Source organism: Rhinolophus sinicus, chromosome 15, assembly GCF_057876585.1.
Source record: "Rhinolophus sinicus isolate RSI-liver-muscle chromosome 15, RSI-T2T, whole genome shotgun sequence".
In the NCBI taxonomy this organism is placed as follows: Eukaryota; Metazoa; Chordata; class Mammalia; order Chiroptera; family Rhinolophidae; genus Rhinolophus; species Rhinolophus sinicus.
This window is the reverse complement of record NC_142515.1, coordinates 90,413,668-90,434,794: the sequence shown is the minus strand read 5'-3', so window position 1 is coordinate 90,434,794 and position 21,127 is coordinate 90,413,668. Positions and strand designations below refer to the sequence as shown.

Below are 21,127 nucleotides of genomic sequence, written 5' to 3'. Positions count from 1 at the left end.
CCCTACTGTTGTCTCCTGATGGAAGCCTATGGAAGAAGCCACCTGGGACACCCCACATGTGCCAGATCAAGGGAGTTACAAAGGGCAAAGTGGGGAGGGGGTGCCAGCTTGCTAGCCAGGGGACTCCAGAGCCACTGAGTCAGGCAGGCAAGGGGGCTGTGTGCTCTGTTTCCCACCTTTCACCCTGCCCAGCCCTTGCCATTCAACAGAGGCTGAAGCTCTGCTCCTAAAGGGAGATTTGCCACATGCTGGGTCCAGCAGATAGCTGCAACTCCAGAGAGTTTCACCGTTCCTGGGGTACCCAGGCTGCTTAGCGCAGGGCTGTGAGGCTGAGACAAGGGAGATGACACGTCTGGGTGTGTACATGAGGTTGTGAGTACATATGGATGCCCGACCTAACTGGTGCTGTGCTTGGGTCAGAGCAGGGCCTACCTCAGAGGTTGCAGGAACCTCTGCGTCGCCCCTAAAGGACTAGGTTTCCTGGGTGGGGACGGCCCAGGGCATGGCAGACCTCTGTGAGCAGCCACCCAGCAGGCTGGGTACCCCAGCTCCAGCTAAGGGCCAGGCATGTGCTGCCACCCATGCCAGCACCCCATGCCTGCAGAGGGGCTGGGTTGGCACTGAGTCTCTGGATTAGGGGTCCTGGGGAGCCTCACCCCTGAGCCGCAGTAGCGCCCCAGTCTGGGGGCTGTGCTGTCATAGCCATCGAAGAGTTCCATGTAGTCATAACCGCAATCGGTCTCCTCTTCCACCTCAAAGGTCTGGAAGACGAGCTCCACGCCGTAGCCTTCCTCTGCCACGATGACCCACTCGCAGTCCACCCCCCCAGGGTAGTTGTTGTCGCCAAACTGGGCGTGGGAGTAAAGATCCTTGGACTTCACCTCAGCACGCACCTGGCCTCCACACTCTGCAGAGACAAGATGGGCTATCACTTCCTGAGGGGGGCCGTGAGCAGGCGTTGCACCTCACCATGCTGGCCCTACTGGCTGGAGGCCCCGGAAGGGGCCATGTGGCTAGTGGGGGCTGGGTCTGGAGCCAGCCAAGGATTTGGCCTCGAAGGCATGCTCTGCTGCTCTGCCTCTGGATAGAGGCCCACGAAGGCTTGGGATGCATAAGGCGGGGGCAGCTCAGGGCGGAGGCACTGGGGAGGGCATGCTTGTCAAAAGAAGACACTGCTAATTTGCTCCAGCTGATGGCTGTCATGGAAAAATGTGGGCCCTAGGCTGCCAGAGCTTCCATTCTTGAGAGGCTGTAGCTCTAGATTTATGCGGAAATTCCTGATTTTTAAATGTTGGCTCACATTTTTAAAAAACACATTGTGGGCCAAACAAAGCAGGTATGAGGGCCAGATGGAGTTCCGGGCCTCCAGTCTGTGACCCTAAGCTGGGAGGGGAAAAGCAAGCATGCAGCGATGCCCTCATCCCAATGCCCTCCAGCCTCTAGGACACCTGGTACTCACACCTCCCTGGATGGGTGGGGGTGGGGGGCAGGGCGTGGGGCAGGGACTGAGTCGAAAGTAGGGAAGGGAGTTTGTGGACCCATTAGTTCAGGGGACTCCCTAGCAGGTGGCTGGAGACCCACGAGAAGCCCCCATCTGACACCCTTGGTCTGACATTCCAGGCCTCCCAAGACTCGCCTCCAGCCTTTCTCTGCAATTGCACGTTTCTCCTTCACTGTTGCCCTCATGTACACATTGCTCAGGCCAAACCAAGTGATTTGGGGTCACCTGTATACACTCAGAGCTGTCCCAGGGCTGTGGCTGTCCTTGGGCTCCTCCCCCTGCTGGAATGACCCCACCAGTCATACCCAGAACCAGGCCCTTATCACATTTGTCTCCTGCTGTAATTATCTGTGTACATTCTGTCTCACTCCTGCGTGGGCAGGATGAAGGGCTCAGGCCTGACGCACAGCCCTGTGCCCGGAGAGCCTTCATGCATAGGGCCAGAGCTCAGTAAACGGTTGTTAAATAAACGCACAAATGAATGCAAAGTAAGGCCCTCAAGAACTCAGATGTTCATCTGCTTTGTTCATTTTGTGACCCGCACTTAGAATGCTGCCTCATACATGTTACATGTTAGTAAATATGTATAGATTGAATGAATGAGTGAATTTGGGGAGTTAGGATGGGGGTTGACGGCTGCAAGTATCCTAGCACTGGGGACTCGGGATTCCCTCCCCATGCCTGGGTTCCCTATCCCTTGTCGTCACTGTCCTCTGAAGGACCACCTTCATAGCCCCTAATCAAGATCTCCCCACCGTCGACCACGAGACTCCCTCTCTGTTCCTCCGCCTGGCCCTCAGCACACACTGTCTCTCCAGCCAGGCCACAGGTGTGGTTGGTCTGAGCCTTCGCAAGCTCTTTATAAGCCCCCATCGAGCCGGGTCTGCCTTTGAGACCAGGATCAGCAGATGCCTCCAGAACAAATCCTAGCATGAGGGCCTGTTTGCCCAGCACCTGGGCCAGAGGTGGCCTCACCTGTGGAGTGGGACGCCTGGAAGCCCTTCCTCTGGACCGAGTTGTCAGAGTAGAAACGTAGGAACATGCGGCTGCCTGTGGCCACGACTGGCTCTGGCTTCTTGCTCCCACAGAAGCGGCCCAGGATGGGGGCCTTAGCATCACGCCCATCGTACACCTCCAGGTGGTCATAGGCGCACTCAGGCTGGGACTCGATGTCCATCTCCAAGAAAGTCTGGGGGGCACGGGGGAGGAGAGAAAGTTAGGAATGTGTGTGGGGTGGGGAACAGGTGGCCCCAATCCCAGGCCTTCCAACTGAAGCTTGCAGACACTGGGGAGAGTAGACACTTGCTGGTGGGTGGCCGTGAGGGAGTGCCCAGGAATGGGGTGGTGGCAGGGACATCCCCAATGTACACTGGGGAAGGGCCACTGTCAAACCAGACTGGGGTTGTCACAGGATGGCCGTCCTATGGGCTGAGCCAGGCATCAGCCTACACCCTGCGCTGCTCGGGGCAGTGCCTCTGAGTGACCCAGGACTTTGGAACTGACAGGAAATAGGTGATGGCTGCATGGCATGCGGGAGCAGGGTGCCCATATAGGCTGGGGAGTAGGCACCTTACCAGCTTAACCCGGTGCCCAGGGGTACTCAAGACAGCCCAGGTACATTCCTTTTTGCTGGGGTACTTGTCAGGCCAGTTGGGGCTGGTGATGGTGCCACTGGTGGATGTTACCTTGTGGTCACAGCCAGCTGTGGGAGGTGAACGAGAAGAAGGGGATCAGCAGGGACCCCAATGTGTCCACGCCCTCAATGCAGAAAGGAAGAAAATCCCTCCTTCCTGCCCACCTCCCTCCTTCTTTCTCTTGTCCCCACGTAAAAACTGACTGAACTTATATCACTGCCTTCCATTCAGTTACTCACCCCCGGGGAAATTGAGCTATCTGGTTCCAAGCGAGGCCCCACCTGGAAGCTACCCTCACAAGTGCCCCTATGTAGACCCCTGGACCTTTGAGGCGATTTGACCACGCCCCCTCCGCCCTCCACGATGTTGTCATCCTCTGACCTCCTGCCATGCCTCCACATTCACAGAAGACTTTGGCACCTGACTCAGTTATCTCTACCCCACCCCTGTTGCCATCATCGGTGACGTCAACAAACACACATATGGTTCACCCATCACATTGGCCTCTCTGTGCCTGCCCTCAACTCTACTGGTTCTTATCTCCCTCCTCTTGAGCACGTCTGCTCATGACCTCACTCCAGGCTTCACCATCACCAACGCATCACCCTCTCTGTGGACACCTGCTATACTTCTGGCTGCTCAGGCCCTCACTTTCCCGTCAACACTTCTTCAACTTTAGAGACCTCCACGACCCTGATCCTTGCAGTTTCTCCCAATATTCCCTCCTTGGTTGACTTAACTTGCTTCCCTATCCAGCTGGACTAGGTGGCCAACCAGCCCAGCTGCTCGTCAACATGCTGTCCTTCTACTGCGCCATCTTGGAAAGCCCCATCTGTAGTCACCAACTGCGGTGGGCCCCAAACCACTTGATACTCTTGGATTTGTCCTTGGTCAGCTCCATCTCTCACCTCCTCAGCAACGGCTCCAAACCTCCAGCCGTTTCCTACCAGCAGACAACCTCACCTCCTTGCCTCCCTGAGAAAATCAGGGCCTCACATGTGAAAGGGCTTCAACTTCCCAACCCTACCTGCCAACTCACCTTCCCTCCTTCCACCTTCCCTCCTTTTCTACTCAGAGGTGTCCCTCCTGTCTGGCAGGAATGGAGTCTGCTTCTGTGAGCTCATTGCTACCCACCATGTAGGGACCATCATCCCACAAATTGCCCACTCTCTCTGCCAGCTCTGCCAGCCTATGAGCCTTCCTGAGCTGTGACCGTCCTAAACCAGCTCTCCCACGGCCCTCTATTCCCCTCCAGCTGCCACCCAGCCTCTCTGCTTTTCTCCTCGGCCGGCCTTCAAGAAAACTTGCTATCACCACATCCTCAGTACTTATGGCCCCTCGACCCACTACCATCTGCCTTCTGCCTCTGAAAAGTGTGGCCTCACAAAGAAGTTTAAAACCAGGGCTCATTATTCATTATTATCCATTCTGATAAGTCCCTCTGGGAAAAGTGGGCAGGCAGTGCACTGCTGGGCTGGGGAGGAGGAAGGAACAGGTGGGGTGCAGGCCGTACAGCTGTGCCCACAATCAGAGGCTCACAGGATGAGTGCACAGCCAAGAGGACCCACAGAAGACTGGAACCCTCAAAGCCTGCCCAGTGGCCCCGGTGGAGGCAGGTAGAGCTCCTGGCCCTCCTGTTTGAATTAGGAGCTGTTTCATATCCTTCTTCGGTTTCCCATGTCCACACACACTGCCTTCCCCCGTTCCTACCCTGGTCTCCCATGCCCTCTAGCTTTTCCTTGCACACCCACTTCTCTCCCAAGCTAGACAGCAATCTCCGTGGGAGCGGGGGCGGGAGGGGCTCCTTTCTTGAATCTCCTACAGAACCTTGCTCAGCACTGCACCTAAGCAGGGCTTCAAGAAATACTGACTGATTTGTAATTAGCTTATCCCTTGAGTAAAGAACCATGAGTGTTTCTAAAAGCCATCTTCCCAAGAAGCTTAAATCCTGTCCTGCTATCTGGTTGATGTTGACATTGAGGGTTCTTTAGCGAAACCCCCCTTTTCATAGAGGGTACAAAGATAAAATGCAGTTTAGACAACATCAGAATAAGGACCCCTCTAGCTAAAAGATGTGGGGGCTCCATGAGCCAGGCACTCTGTATTTGGGGAGCTTGAAGTGACCGTGTTGGAAGCCCCTGAGTGTCCACTGGGTCACTGCCAAGGGCTTCAATTCTGTGTATTCTGGCCAATAGTTTGTTTATACCTTGGTTGGCCACCTAATAATGGTGAGAAGAGGCAAGTACGAGCCACTGTGTTAAGTGCTCAAGGCAAGATGTGTGTAGCTTAGTATCCTGAGAAGTAGGTACCATTTTTTTTTTTTAAATCATCTCATGGGTGAGGAAACTGAATCTCAAAGAAGTGAAGTGACTCACCCAAAGTCACAGAGAGACTCAGTGGCAAGTCTGTGTTATGCTGGGGGGATTCTATGTTCCCAGCAGGCAGGGCCACCATGGAATTAATGCCTCGGAACAGAGCAGTGTTCTATTGTGCCAGATTATACCGGGGATAACACGAGGGCTGTTTTCAGATATCTGCAGGGTTTCAGTGTCTGGGAGGCAGCAGCCCAGCTTTGAGTGTCCCCGGGTCAGCAGTGTGAGCAATAATGGTGACACGCATGATTGTGCCTATGATAAGCCAGGCACTGCTCGGAGCCTTTCACAGCCCCATGCCCCTGCAACGTGGGTGCTATTACCATCTACCTGTCACACAGGAGGAAACTGAGGTGCAGAGAGAAGTCAGTTGCTCAAGGGCGCACAGCTGGCTAAGTGGCAGAGCTGGGCCAGGCAGCCTGGCTCCAGAGTGTATGATCTTAACTGCTGTCCTATCTCACCTGTCAGCCAGAGGGAGGTTGTTTCAAAGAGAAGAACTTAGACATGGGTTTGACGACGTACTAACCACCAGAACAGCTTTAAAATGGAGCCTGGACACAGCGGTGATTCCCTCCTCTCCTGACATGCACAAAGAAACGGGAAGTAAATGTGGCTTGGATATTGCTTGGACCGGGAGGATCTATGCACCAGATAGGAGGTGAAATGAGGTGACCTTAGAGGTCACTCAGCTCCTGGAGTCTAAACTGAGCCTGACGGCGGTGGCACTGCTGACCTCCCATTCCCCAGCCTCTGGCCCTTCAGGTCCATATGCTACAGGCAAGACAAGGTGCCCGGCAGGCTCTGGGGCCCAAAACTAGCATCACTTACCTTCCTTGCAGTCATGTTTGTTGTCATGGAGTACAAAGCCACTGCGACACTGACACTCGTAGCTGCCGAAGGTGTTGACACAGTCTTGCTGGCAGCCGCCGTTATCCTTGGAGCACTCGTCCTTGTCTGCAGGGGAGCAAACAAGGGCAGACCCCAGGTCTGTGCAGGGCTGAAGTCCGGGCAGTCACCCCAGGGGAAGTGGGAGGCCTGGCTGGGCTTCCTCCCCCCGGGAGCTGGGTGGGGAGCGAGAGGCCAAGGTGATGTGGGGTCCGGCCCTGCGCCAAGCGTAGCCAGCCTAAAGGGGCCCAGCTGTGGGGAGAAAAAGTAAAAGTGGGGTGGAGGGAGGTCCAGGTCTGCAACTGACCAGTGTGGGAACCCTCTACCATTACCTGCTTACTGGACAGACGGACAAGTGGAAAAACAGACACACGGACAAGCAGACTGCAAGAGAAAGGAGCAGGACGCAGGGGTCCCTCTTTTACTTCACAACAGGAAATGTCACAGACACCATCAAAATGGGAGGGGGTGGGGGTAGGGAAGTTCCCCTGTCCCCTGTGAGGGGGACAGGAGGGAGGAGGAGAGCACCAGTTCTGTCCGGCCAGAGGGAGGCAGGCCGGAATGGCAGAGCGGAGGTGTGGGTGGGCGGCACTGAAGCCCCCATCCCATTCCGTCCAAGGTGAGGTTCCTGAGTAACAAAGGGTCCGGGAGACCTGGCAGGCCTCACTGGGGGGTCCGGTTTCTTTTCTGTACTCGGAATTTGAGCTGGTGGGGTCGTCCCCGAGGGGGCTGCAGAGCTGGCCTCTTTTCTGAAACGAGAGAGAGAAGGAGAAAAGGGACCAAGGGGTGGGGGTGGAGGGCAGGGACCAGACAGGGAGAGCAGTGAAAACCAGACCCGGGGCCTGGGAGGCAGAGCCACAGGGCAGGGCGGGAAGGCAGCAGGGACACACATGCAGGATGGCCATGTCTGGCGCAGCCAGGTCACAGAGGGGTAGCCGGTGGTAGGAGCACAGCAACAGGGGATGGATGGATGGGGAGAAAGCTGGTGGCGGGGAGAAGGCCTGCAGGGATGGGCACAAGATCCGCGCACTGGGGGAAGAAAAACAGTCTCCCGCAGAGGGGAGCAGTCCACAGAAAGGATGGACCTGAGGGAGAGTTCTGCTCTCTCCTTCTGGCTGCTGCAGCTACAGAGTGTGTTAGACACACACACACACACACACACACACCCACAGACACAGGATCCTCTCATGGAGGTCCTGTTGTCTGAACATGGCAGCACAGACACTGACCCAAAGGTTCACACTGACCCACAGACTCACACAGACCCACATCCCTTCACACACAGATACATGAGCAGGCACATAGCACACACGCACACACACATTATCAGCCATCCACCCATCTGTGTGCACGTGCACACAACAGATACACACTCCAGCATGCTCATACCTACTGCTGCTCATGTCCGGGGGACACACACATGCACTCTCCTGTGAACACACAAACATGTGCAGTGACACAGACAAACACAGGGTCACAGAGGCATGTGCATGTCACACCCACATGTTCACCAGTCTGTCTGTGGCCATTCTGGGGACCACGTGCCTGGCACAGGGGCAAGCATTCAGGGAAGGTGTGTGGATCGAATGGACACCCAGAATGCCAGAGATGAACTGTGAGGTAGAAAACTGCCTGCTGGCATTCAAATAGCTAGGTGGGCCTCTGACAAGGGGAGCCCTGTTACTGGTCTTCGTCAGGAGAGGGGCCTGAGATGGAGAGCATTCGCCCCCAGAACACCCTACTTCTCCAATCCATTCTCAGGTGGGCCAGACCTCTTGGGGCCAACAGGAACCCAGGGCCAAGAGGTAGAGTCCCCAAGTCCCTCGGTAGGGCTCTTCAGTTTGAGCATCACAGGGACGTTGATTGAGGGTCTGTGGAAGCTGCCTTTGAACTAGCCCTGCAGGAAAGTGTGGTGGGGTGGGGGGGATGAGCATCCTATGACGGTCCTGGGGTGTCCCCGAGGAACTTATTGGTGACTACACTGGGAGCTCATGGACTAAGCAAAAATTTCCCTGAAATATTTGACCATGCCTTCCTCTTATTTGCACCCCAAATACCTAGTACAGGGCCTGGTGCATAGCAGGGATAAAAAAATACTTGCCCAATGAATGAGTGAATGGGTAAGTGAATGGCTCAATGAATGAATGAGAGAAAAATAAGTCCTAGGGAAGGCCTACTTTAGCGTCCCGGGGTGGGGCCCTGGCCCAGTGGGGGATGGACAGCCTCCCGTCAGAACCAGGGGGCAGGTTGCAGGAGGGGCAGGAGCAGGGAGTGGGATGGCCATGGGCCCAGACAAGGAGACGGCACTCACCCTCCAGTGCCAAATGCCCCGGAAGGTGGCTGGGGTCAGACTGAAGGTCTTCAGGCTCTTTCTTCTCCTTCTTGGCTTAGAGTCTCCTGGCTGGTTGTCCCAAAAGTCCAAAGAGCCCCCTCCTGGGAGCCAGAGTCAGACGCCCCATGCCCTGAGGGCTGGACCTTGATGCCCATTGGTGAGGGTCCTCTGCAGGTTTCTTGTGCGACAGGGCAATGTACGTGTGTGTGCGCAGGTATGCACGTGTGTGTGTGCGTCTCTGTGCAGGGCTGAGGGTGGGGTTGGCACAGTGCCACGCCAGGGCAGGGCAGTAACCGTGGATGGAGAGCCCTGGGCTCTAGGCCTGACAGACGTGGTGTCAGTCCCCCTCTCTCTCCAAGACTGGAGCAACAGAAGGGCAGAAAGAGACGAGAGTAAGCAGGTAATGGTTTCCCTGGGGCCAAGCCCACATGAGTAGGTGTTAACGTCCCCTCAGCCCTCTGGTGAGCACCTCCTAGGAGTTCCAGGTGAGCACAGGGAAGAAAGGGGTTTGCATTGCAAGGGGAGGATCTCGGAAAGCAGAGGGCAGGGACTGCAGGCACTTGAAGCAGAGCAGAGTGGCTGGCAGTGCCAAGCAGGGAACCAGTACCCAGGGACAGTGCATGGCATCCAGGCAGGGCAAGCAGGGGTGTAGGGCGGCCACAGAGGGGGCTGGAGGATGCAGGATCCTGGGCAAAGGAGGGGAAAAGGAAGGCAGCGTGGACGGGCCGTGGGCTTCCTGCCTTCCTGCCACCCCATGCCCAGCCCACCAGGCGTGCTGGGGGTGAGGACCCCTGGACTGCTCCCCACAAAGCCTTTCTGCTCCCCCACACTCAGTTCCATGGAACGCCTTCCCTGCACTGCCTGTGTCCTGGATCCTACAGCCTCTGCAAGACCACCAGTTGCTTCCCAGCCTAGCCCCAAGGCCAAGGACAGAGGGGTTAATCAAGCAGCAAGAGGTTTCCTGGGACCTCTGGCAGTCAAGCTCAGAGTGGCTATGATCTACCATTTATGCCACCTGAAGATGGGGCCATCAAAGGGGCTCGACCCCAAGCCTTACGTGGGGAAGTTCTCAATAAACTAAATAACAATAAATACGTAAGTATAATAATAATAAAATGAATGAATGAAAACATTGCTTAAATGAAGAATAAAGTAAAATAAAATCAATGCCGGTTGGACCTGAGTCTCCCACTGAGGGTGGAGGGGGAGCAGGAAGGCTTTGGTATCATAAGGAGGGAGGCTCCTTCCAGGCCACGAACCCATTTGGCACCTGCAGGATCAGATTAGAGATCTGGCCCACAGAGTCCAAAGCAAACACCCTCCTGCTCTCTGCATTTCATCCTATCCTCTGGCCTCAGGGCCTGCCCTCTCTCAGGCTTCTGACACCTGGACCTCCCTCTCCCTTCATTTCTGCTTGTCTGGGTCCTGCCCACGTCCTGCCTACGTCCTGCCTGGCCTCAGGCCAGCCGCCAGAGAGCCCTAAGGGCTCAGGAATAATAGGGTTCAGGGCAGAGGGGCTGGCCTGGTGGTGGAGGGCTAGTGGGGGAGCAGTGGACAGACCTTGCTTCGGGCAGCAGGGGGTCTGGGGAGAGCAGGATGCAGCAGCAGGAAGCAGGGGAGTGGAATTGGAGCTGGGGAGTCAAGGTTACCTGAGAAGAAGTGGGCCTTGAAGCCCTTTTTGGAGACAGTGTTGTCGGACTTGAACTCCACGCGCATGTTGTTATATTGGGAGGTGATGACCTCCGGCTTCTCGGAGCCACAGAACTTGCCGTGCAGCTTGGAGTCGGCTGTGAGTCCGCTGCGCACCTCCACAAAATCGTACTTGCACACCTGCAGGGCAGCGCAGCTCCAGGCCCACCTCCTCCAGGAAGCCTCTCCTGACCACCCCCACCCAGGAGGCTTCCTGTGCTGTGGCTCCTTTCACCTTCAGTTACCTGCTTTATCGAATCTAACAATTCAAAAGAGGGCGGCCCCGCTGCCATTTGATGGATCTTCTTGTGTTCCCCACACAAGCCCAACACCAGGTCCTTCATTCCCACATGCCACGTGCTCCCAGGGCTTCAAGGCCTTCTTCCCTGAGCTCCCCTGCTTCCCTGAAACCCTCGACATTCTTGGAGTATTTCTTTCAGAGGCTAGGAAGCAGATATTGCGCTGGGCTCCCATGCCTCAGACCTTCCTGCGTCTCCTCAACCCTGGGCGGCACTTACATCGTTGCCCTCGGTCTCGAAGAAGTCGAACTGCAGTGAGATGCGGTACTGGGTGGGGGCCACCAACTGCCAGATGCAGTTTTTGTTAGGGGGGTACTCCTTGGGCCAGCCCGGGCTGGTGATGGAGCCATTGAGCTTGGTGAGGAATCCACCACAGGCAGCTGGGGGCACAAGGGAGGTGGCATCACCTTCCAAGAGTCCCCGCTCTAGGGAAGGGCAGGAGAAGTGGGCTGGGTGCATTAAGGAGATGGGGGCTTGGGTCTGGTCTCTCTGGAGGGAAGGTGGCAAGGACGGGGCAGGATATCTTCAAAGCACAAGGAGTTGATGAGTGAGTGCGTGTGGCCACTTCTATTTCATGCAGGCCAGGCCATCTGTTGAGAGGGAGGAGGGAGAGGAAGGGAGGGGCTCGAGGAAGGCAGCGCCGGTGGGCCATGCGGACTGGAAGGCATGGAGGGGAGGCTGCTCGGAGGTGAGTAGAGAGAAGCCATTCACTAAGACCAGGCTGAGCTGGAGTCGGTGAACCACAAAGTACTGCCCCCAGCGTCTTGGAAACATCGATAGGGAGAGGCTGAAACTCAGTGCCTATCTGAAAACAGTGGTTTCCAAATTGTGGATCATGACCTTCTGGTGGGTAATGAAATCAATCCGTAGGTCAATATCAGCATTCAAAAAACAGAATATGGAAAAGAGAAACAAAAATGCCAGAGTACATCACCCTTGGTGACAGTGTATTCTGGGGGATGGAAATATGAAATGTATTCCTTATCCACAAGTGGTAAAGAAAGTGCTAGGGAGTCCTCGCCGTTTCAAGAAGGGGTCTGTCGAAGGGCATGAGAGATCTGGCTGGAGGGTTTGGGGTAGGGAGGAAACAGAGTCCTGGGGTAGTCCGGGAATACTCACCCTCGCAGCGGCGCTTGTCCGGGGCCAGCTCGTACCCAGGGTCACAGCTGCACTTGTAGCTGCCCAGGGTGTTAAGGCACCGCTGTTCACAGCCCCCACGATTCGGCCGAGAGCACTCGTCCACCTCTGCAGGTTGGAAGGAAAGGGTGTCAGTGACTCCCAGGCCAGGGCCCAGGTTCCTTCTCTTGCTTTCTGCTTAAGAGTCAAGTTCAGGGTCCCTCAGGCTTCCTGTGACCTCTCCTAGCCCCATTCCAGAGCAGGAAGTCAGCTTTGAGCCACTCAGCTCTGAGGCCATGGCCTCCAGGGCCCCCCGACACCCCATGACTGCTCAGGACCCACTCGGTCCCCTGGGGATTCTTCTCATCAGAGCCCCAAAGGGATAGGTAGTGACGTGAAGGAGGGGACAGGGGGACGCTACAGAGCCTTCCTTCTGCTCACACTGGCTGGGCTGGTGGCCACCAACATTTCCTAGTGCCTCCCCTACGCTGGTCCTATCTAAGAACTATTCTTTCATTTCTCTTTCCATCCTTACATGAAGCCTGTGATGGAGGGGATATTACCACCCCCACTTTACAGAGGAGGAAATGAGGTTCAGGCAGAACCCTCTGCCCAAGGTCACGCTGATAAATTGCTCATGCTGCCCGGTTTCCGCCCTGAGCGCCTACCTCCTACAGCACTTCCTGCCTCTAGGCCTTATGGGCCCTCCTTCCGTACAAACTGTTGGACATGAAAGCGACTCCTGTGTTGTCATTTCAATTCATAATCGAGCACCTACCATGTCTCAGCTATTCTTACGTAAGTTTGTCATTTCCTCAATGAGGTATACAGTTTTTCAGTGGGGTTGACCTTTTCTCCCCAGTTAGGCCATAAATTCAAGGGCAGGGGGCCAGAATCTATGCATCCCTCACAGTCTCTGTGTCGAATGGGTGAATGAAGAAGGAATGACCTTATCCCACCACTATTCACAATAGCCAGGATGTGGAACCAGACTAACCGTCCATCAACAATAGTGCCTGCGGTCTGCAATATTGTCTGGTACACTTAAACACCGTGTTCAGAGGGTTGTTGGCACGCTAAGCATTCTTACCACAATGAAATAAGATTTAACAATGAAATAAGAAAATAACAAGAAAGAAAGGAGGAGACGGAATGGCCACGGGGTGGGTGGGGTGGAAGGACAGGGTAGGAGGCACCTTTGAAAAAGTTGACAGCGAAGCCAGCTTTGTTAATGGATCCGTCTGAGACGAACTTGAGCCACAGACGGCTGGACGTGCTCTTGATGTCATCCGGCTTCTCGTAGCCACAGTAGCGCCCGATGAGGGTGCTGCTGTCACTGTGCCCATCACGCACCTCCAGGTAGTCATAGGCACAGCTGTCATGGCGCTCGATCTGGGTGTCGGGGGCTCAATCAGCAGGAGAAGCTCTGGTTGCCAGAACCCAACATCCAGAAGCCCTCAGAGAGGTGGGCTGCCCTGGGGGCAACTGGGGCCCGAAAGGATCGCAGGGTCTCGGACCTACCTCGAAGGACTGGAAGGTGAGGCCCACGTGGAAGCCCTCAGACACTTGGATCCGCCAGATGCAGACTTTGCTAGGCCGATAATCGTCTGGGTAATTGGGCGACTGGATGTGGCCATTGTCCTTTTTCACATCTCCCCCACAGATGGCTTTGGGGACACAGTGTGAGGTGGGAAAAAGGGGAGGCCAGTGAGAATGCTCTGCCCTGCTCGAGAGCCCCACTCCCTTTCCTACATCCCCCCAGCGTCCCAGGGGGCCCCCCCTCCCCATCCCAGCCAATCCCACCTGGATCTCTGCTTCCTCCTCCCTCCTGGGCACTCAATCTTGCCCCTAGGGTGCCAGGAGGGGCTGGTTCTAGGATGCCCAGGGACCCCACATCTGACTCCTCCCTATCCTCCATTCTTAGTACCTTCGTAGACTGCAAAGAAGCCCTTCCCGACCCAGTTGCTGCTGCTGCGGAATTCAACCCAGAGGCGGCTGTCGGTGGAGACGATAGGCTCGGGGAGTTTGCCCCCACAGAAGCGGCCTGCGCAGATGGTGTGGACAGAGGGGCAGGGGGGCCCGCAGTGAGTCCCTCTCCCCTTCTTGCACCAGGGCTGTCCCTCCAGGAAGCCTGCCCCACCTGTCTGGGGGGCTCCGGGGCTCTGGCATATATTCCCAAGACTGCACACCCTTCAGTGGGCCTGTGTCTGGTCCTGGGTCCAGCTTGGCCTTGAAGAGCCAGTACCCTTCTAGAGGATTTCATGTACTTGAGAGATAGGATATGAGTCTGGTTCTAGGAGGAAAGGTGAGTCCTCACAATAACCAACTGTACATGAGAGCATATTACCATCATTACATATATTTTCTTACTTGATCTCCATGTAAACAATAAGAAAGAATGAAGACAGCTTTTCTTGTACATTATAAAATGTGTCATTTGATCAAATGCAGAGGATGCCACAGGACCGCAGATAAATCCCAGGATCCGGGGACTGAGTTAGAAAATGTCCCCTTAGAAATAAAACCCGACAAGAATCCACACAAGTGGATGAGGCTGGCCATCTGTGGAATTCTTCGTAGTCAAGAAATCAACCAGGGATGCTTTGTGTATTCTTAATAAGATGGATGTTTCCCAACTTTCAGGAAGGGACAGGGGGTGCTGACCTAGGGATGTAAGTTATAAAAAGAAACTGCAATCTTGGAAAAGCTCACACGGCTACAGGAAGGAAGTGTTGTAATAGCAGCTGCTTTGGGCAATAAGAGATATTCGAGTATCAGAAACTGGGGGGAAAATATGATTAGCAAGGGTTTGTCAGCCTGCTGCCGGCGCAGGCTGTGGGACAAAGGTTCTACTGCTGAGGAGCAGTCTTGAGTTACTTAGAATGGTGTCCAGATTGAAGGAGAATTCATAAAGCTCCTCAGGCTCGATGCCAATACTCTCTTAGAGCACCTCTCTTTGCCCTAAGTCTATGTCTGTTAAAGCACCTTCTCTCTTTTGGTTCTGACCCACTCATTCCCTACTCACTCACCACCCCCTTGTGTAAACAAGTTTGGGCCACTGTGCCACGTAGGTAGCTGCCACTGTGCCATGGCGGGAGCCCTCATGGTGTACCAGACGGCACTGTGGGCACCCTCAGGCCAGACCTTGCAGACAAAGAAAATGGAGCCTCTGAAATCACTCAGATGAGGAAGAGAGCCTGGAACTGTGGGGATGCACAGAATAGGTTGTTCATCTCCCTCTGTCAACTCAGATGACTCCCGCCACCCGTACATGGACAGCTACTCTGAGGGAGACCCACTCTGAGGGAGGCCCTATACCAAGGACCCTGAGGTCCAGACCGGGAAAGGGACTTGCCCAATGTCATACAGCTAGTTAGTGATGTAGCTCGCAGGCATGGTTCCCACAGCAGGGTGCTGCCCTTGGCCGTCCTGGGGGAGCATGAAGCCATTCTAAAGCAGTCGGCTGCAGAGGAGGCAGGGGTGGGCTGGCTCATTACCTCGGAGGGGTGCCTTTCTCCAGAAGCCATCGCGGACCTCCACATAATCGTACCAGCACAGGCGGCTGCGGTACAGGTCCATGGATGTGAAGTTCAGAATGATCTAGGGGAACAGGGGGAGGAAGAAGGTTACGCTGCTCTCCACACCTCACAGGCCTCACCCGCCAGCCTCATGACCACGGCCCTGCTTTCATGAGGTGGTTTGCTGCGGGTAACAAAGAGTTAAGAAGCTCCCTGGCACAGAAACGTCACTCCTCCCCAGCTGTGTGCCTGTTTCGAGTCCTGCATTCTTCCAAGATATCCCAGGCCAGTCCTCCCTGAAAATGCGTGGCCTCATGAATATGTGCGTGAGCAGGCTCATTTTACTGATTCCCTTCATAAGGAGCCATGGCTTTGGGTTAAACAAACCCAGCTCTCCTCATGGTCAACTTAAATCATATAAATCATAGTACCTTTCCTGGGAAGAGGTCTCCTCAGTGAGAGAAAGGACACAGGTGGCGTATGGTACAGGGGCTGAAATAGGAATGAAGGGCCCAGAGGGAACAGGCAGAGGGAAGACAGGCCAAGTCACTCATCATCACATCTTTACTGAATGCTGACTCTGGATACGAGGTCACGTTAACTGCAGAAGGGAATGTCCTTCCCCATCTGAATCCTTCTCGTGAATGAGTTTAAGATACATTCCTGTCAAGTAGCTCAGGACTTAGAAGGACAAGATATGTGCATGAAAAATCACTTAGTGAAAAAAACCTCAAGACTCCAATCACATGGGCCTGGATTTGAATCTCACCTCTGCATTTCCTGGTGTGAGTCTTTGGGTAAATCACCCAACCTCTCTGAACCTCAGCTACTTCACAGGTAAAATGCAGAACATTTCACCCTGACACAGTACCTCACAGGTACAGGCAACGCCCCTGTACAAGTGCCTCCCACTCACAAACTCCTTTCAGCCTCTGAACCCACCAAATGTTCACCTAATCCTGGAGGAATGTGACACCTTGTTAAGTACCAAGTCTCCCAGTAGGAAAGCACATTCATAAGTAGAGAAGCACACTTTCTAGGAGGGAAATGGCTTCCTTAGTAGTTTCCAGAATGAGCTCCCAAACCGGTTGCGTATTCTAAGTCCAACAAGCAGAAACTCCAGAGAACAGTTTGCTGGGAACAGTGAGGTGTGTGCACTGGACACGTGATAAGCCCAAGGGGCCCACCTGTGTGGTGCCAGCAGGGTTCCCTGCTGGAGGAGAAAGGGGTCTGTCTCCCCTCTGGCTCACTGCCGAATTAGAAGCAGACAGAAAAAGAGGCCAGAATGAAAAAGATCCCAAAGCAGGTGCTGGCAATCGCTGTCTGCAGCCAGTATCAATGCTGCGACCTGTGACCAGTCAAGGAAGAGCTTCTGGCTGATGGTCACGCTCTAACACCAGCCCTGTCAAAATACTTGGTGACTTCAGTATCTACCTCGACAATTCTTTCCATTCCCTGGCCTCTCCGTTCCACAACCTTCTCTCTCCCCGTCTCTGCCCCTTCTCAGCCACACATAGCATGTGCTCCAGACCCCATCCTTCAGAATCTCAAGTTCAAGGACCCCACTCTCCATCCACATGCCCCAATTTTTCCTCGTTCACTCCCTTTATATACTGAGCCCATAATCCTTCCAGTTCACTATGACCTTCAATCCCCCGAGCCTATGGCATTTTCACTGCCTGTCACCTTCAGTTCCTCACATCTCTCCTTACCTAGCTTGGACCCATGGTCCATCTTCCTTCTTTTCTTTTGATTCATAAGTTTAAGTATGTTTATGTTTGGCGACCTTTTATTAACTGTGGTACTCTGAGGTGTAAGCGAGTGCGATCGTGTTTTGAAAAGCCCACTATATCACTCTTGATAATTATTATTAATCCTTGACAGTATTTTTATAAAAATATAAGTCGTGGTATTTTGAAAAACAGGTTGAAAAATCTGTTTCAGCTCTTGCTATGGAGCCAGTACCCTATATTTTATCCTTTTAGAAAATGAGGAAATATGATCGCAGAGGAAGTTTAATTCACTATGGAATCCTTGGTGCATGGCACAGAGTAGGTGCTTAATGAATATCTCTTGAATAGATTTTTGCTTTTAGGAATATATTCAATAGAAATACTTGCCCGAGTGTATAACAATATAAGTTTCAAGATATTTATGGTAGCATTTTTGAAAACTTGGGAAAACTTCTGTCAACATCCATCAATAGAGACCTGCAGGGGATGATTAAATAATTAAATGAAGGGACATCAAGATGATGGTATGATAAGCAGCCATGAAAATGACTGAGTTAGATCTGTCTGTGCTGACATGGAAGGATGACCATGATTTACTGTTGAGTGAAGGGCAAGTTACAGAAGACCACACACACACACACACACACACACACCTAGAAGGTTATGGAAGGACATACTGAGGACTGGCATTTGGAAGAGGATCAAGGCAATAATATTCCATTCTTACCTTATGCATTTCTATATTGTTCAAAACTTTTACAACATGCATATGTTCTCTTACATATAATAAACAACACAAAAATATCTTTTAAAGAGTTGCTGGATGAAAGAAGGAATGCAGAGGGCCGAATGAGGGCACTCTAGCTTCTAAACTTACACCCTCCTCCACGACTCTGGGTGGCCTCGCTGGGCCCGCCAATCAATTTTGCTCACCAGCTGTGCTAAGAACAGTAGCAACTGTCCCCTCCTCCTCGGAAACAACCCTGGCTCTGTCCAGGGCGGATCGGCTCAGACCCTCTAAAGAAGAAACCACACACACCCAGCCGGCGGAACCCCAAAGGGCCCACCCGAGACCTCCTACGTGGCAGGAGGCACCAGAGGTTGCCTCACACGGGAGGAAGCGACCTGTGCTGGTGGTTAGGGACTCCTACAAGGAGGCAGAGCCATGACTATATTGAGACCGGAGGTGTCTAATTAAGAGTTGTAACAACTTGTCATGTGGAAACAGCTGTGCTCTGGTGGCAGGGGCACTCCCCTTTGCCAAAGAAAACCTGGCCAGCTCTACCATTTCCTGATGTTGGGCCTATGGCTTCACTTCTTTGTGTCTCAGCGTCTTTGTATGAAAAATGGAGGTGATCCCCATGACTGCCCTGGGGAGTCAGGGGATTCAATGAGATACAGGGTACGGAGTCTCCAGGTGCACCCCACGTGTGCTCCTCGTGTTTGTTGGACGCTCTCAGGGAAGAATTGGGAGAACATGTCACCCCTCGGGGACCCACTGTCTGGCTTCAGTCTGGTCTTGCTGCACCATCTTAGGCCCATCATCTAACGCCTCTGTGCCTTCCTTTCCTTATTTGTAAGATGGTAAAGGTAATAATACCTGTCTCATAGGCCTGAGGGGAATTAAATTAATGTAGTTAAAGTTTACAACGGTGTCTGACACATGTCTGTGGAGTTGAGTTTGCTTAAGATATTTTGATATTTGAAATGGTTCAGACCAGAATCCTGGAAGTAAGAGGGAGGCAGATGGGCCCCAGGAAAGTTGGCCAGGGCCCACTCATTTATCAGATGCTGAACAGAGAATGGGAATAGCAGTTGACGTTGACTGAACTCTCACTATGTGATATGCAGTGCTCTAAGCACATCACGGACATCAAGTAGTTTAATCCTCATAGCAACCCCATGAGGGAGGGACTGCCACCAGGCCCATTTTACAAATGGGGAAACAAAAGCACAGAGAAGTTAAGCAACTTTCTCGAGATTATACACCCAATAAAGAGCAAAGCTGGGAGTCAAACCCAGGCCCACTGGCTCTTAAACTTACGCCCTTAACCACCACTCTATGTGGCCTCCTCATGCCTGCCAATCATTTTGCCCGACAGCTGGGCAAAGGATGAGCCTCAACTTCCCCTCCATCCTCAGAGCCCCACACCCTTCAGTGCCTGAGAAGCAGGACTTAGGGGAAGGCCTTGCACAGGCCTTGCAAAGGAGGGAGGGGTCATCTCTGTCGGTTGGGGGATGAGAGGTGGGAGTCGGGGAAGGCCTTACAGAGGAGGTGGAATTGGGGTTGGAACTTGAAGAATAGGCAAGATAGCAGAAGGCAGGGATGAGAATGAGGGTGGATACTCATAAATCCAAAAGGCATGTTAAACTTTTATCTTCTTCACTCCTCTGCAACATTTGACCATGATCTCCCTCTGAAACCACTTTCCTCCTCACAGAGGCTGGCTTCCCAGCTCGGGCGACGCTGTAAATCCTCTTCAGGGTAGCTGCTTATTACGTGCAGTGTAGAGACCTGTGGATCCTCAAAGAAGCCTTCCAAAGAGGTTCTTTCTCTTGCTTGACATACTCCTGACTTGCACAGTTGTATAAGGTAAGTTTGCATTTCTGGCAATAAGCCAAGAACTGGGAAGCCAGTGGAAAACAACCTTTCAGCAGCCAAACAGAGGCCAAAGTCCACCAGCTGACACCGGTGGGTTTATTTAAGGCTTACTGTTGAAACAGCATAGACTTTGGAATCAGACAATCCTAGAATTGAATGCTGCTTCCACCACGACTACTGTGTATACTTGGGCACATTTACTCATGCCCTTTGAGCCTCAGCTCCCTCATCTATCCAATAGGGATATCGTGCCCATGTCACAGAACCGTTGTTAAAGAATAATGAGGTCATGCAGGTAAGATGACTGATACTTTGCCTGGCACGTAATTGTTAAGTAACAAAGAGTGGCCGTTATTGTATGATGCCATCCTCTTCTGGCTCCCCAGCCTCTGCAGGCCTTTTAAACAGTCTGTCTCCCAGGGTTCTATCTTTCTTTCACTTACAACTCTACAGTCTCATTCAGGACCGTGGGTGGGTTTTATTTTTTGCTACTTCTACAACCATGCGTTGATTAACCTGGAATTTTTACCTGCAGCCCACATCTCTCCCTGGACCTCCAGGCGGGCCTCCGATAAAGGATGGGAAGTCTTCTTGGAATTATGGAGGGAGCAGGGCCGAGGCACACAGAGGCTCAGCAAAGCCATGTGTCCACTAGAGACTAGGGCCAGCCCATGCCAGCCCAGGGGAACAGGGAAGAAAACAGAGCTTGACCAAGCTGCCACGCCCCTGCCGACTGAGCAAACCTTCTCAACAGGAAAGAAAGGAACGCTTTACCCTACTCTGCGCTCCTTGGGGCCGGGGGCTGTCTCATGTACATTTCCATCCCCAGTGCTGGCCACATAGTGGGTACACAGGTTTGCTGAAGGGCACTTCAGTAGTTGCAGAAATGGGACGGGGCCTTAGAATACACACAGCATTGTAATCGCAGACTTTTGTGTCATAATTCAGGTTCTATGAGATTGTGGGCAAGTTACTTAATTTTTCCAAGTTTGCTTTTTTCTCCTATACAAAATGAGGGCATCATTAGTGCCCCGCCTATAATAATATTGTTGTGCTAATTAAAAGATATAACACATAAAGATCTTAACACATGCCTGGCCAATCACATGCTCCATAATCATTAGTTGTTATTATTATTTGTGGTGAGATTTCCAAAGGCTGGAATAGTGAAGACCCTTGGCAGAGGGATGAAGGAAGCCGGGGCACAGTCAGTACAAGATAGCAAAAAGGATCGCAATTTTTAAGTTAGATTCAGAACAAGTACAAGGAAGGGATGGGTTCACTTTTAAGGGAAGATGGTAGAACGTTAACCAAGAAAGATGACAGAATGACTCAACCTTCAGTAAAAATCTGCCATTAATGAAATAATCTTCAAATTACAAAAATAAAATAAGCATAGTTTTGAAAGTAAATGAAGTTCAATAACATATAAGGAGTCAGTGAGCA

General features: G+C 53.0%; 1 protein-coding gene across 4 annotated transcripts in view; it reads right to left on the bottom strand.

Annotated features, from left to right (window-relative positions):
• BMP1 (bone morphogenetic protein 1) overlaps nucleotides 1-21,127 on the bottom strand; it is a 38,103-nt gene that overhangs the window by 1,439 nt on the left and 15,537 nt on the right. For 3 of the 4 annotated variants that reach the window (XM_019714355.3, XM_019714347.3, XM_019714369.3), the window contains 11 exons: nucleotides 15,326-15,428; nucleotides 13,756-13,872; nucleotides 13,350-13,495; nucleotides 13,025-13,220; nucleotides 11,832-11,957; nucleotides 10,932-11,092; nucleotides 10,374-10,554; nucleotides 6,336-6,461; nucleotides 3,076-3,203; nucleotides 2,477-2,690; nucleotides 657-907 (listed from right to left, as the gene is read on the bottom strand). In XM_019714355.3, the coding sequence (XP_019569914.2) occupies nucleotides 657-907; nucleotides 2,477-2,690; nucleotides 3,076-3,203; nucleotides 6,336-6,461; nucleotides 10,374-10,554; nucleotides 10,932-11,092; nucleotides 11,832-11,957; nucleotides 13,025-13,220; nucleotides 13,350-13,495; nucleotides 13,756-13,872; nucleotides 15,326-15,428 (1,749 nt within the window). Of the gene's footprint in view, nucleotides 1-656; nucleotides 908-2,476; nucleotides 2,691-3,075; nucleotides 3,204-6,335; nucleotides 7,142-10,373; nucleotides 10,555-10,931; nucleotides 11,093-11,831; nucleotides 11,958-13,024; nucleotides 13,221-13,349; nucleotides 13,496-13,755; nucleotides 13,873-15,325; nucleotides 15,429-21,127 lie in introns of all 4 variants that reach the window. The other variant, XR_016019020.1, reaches the window with a different exon arrangement.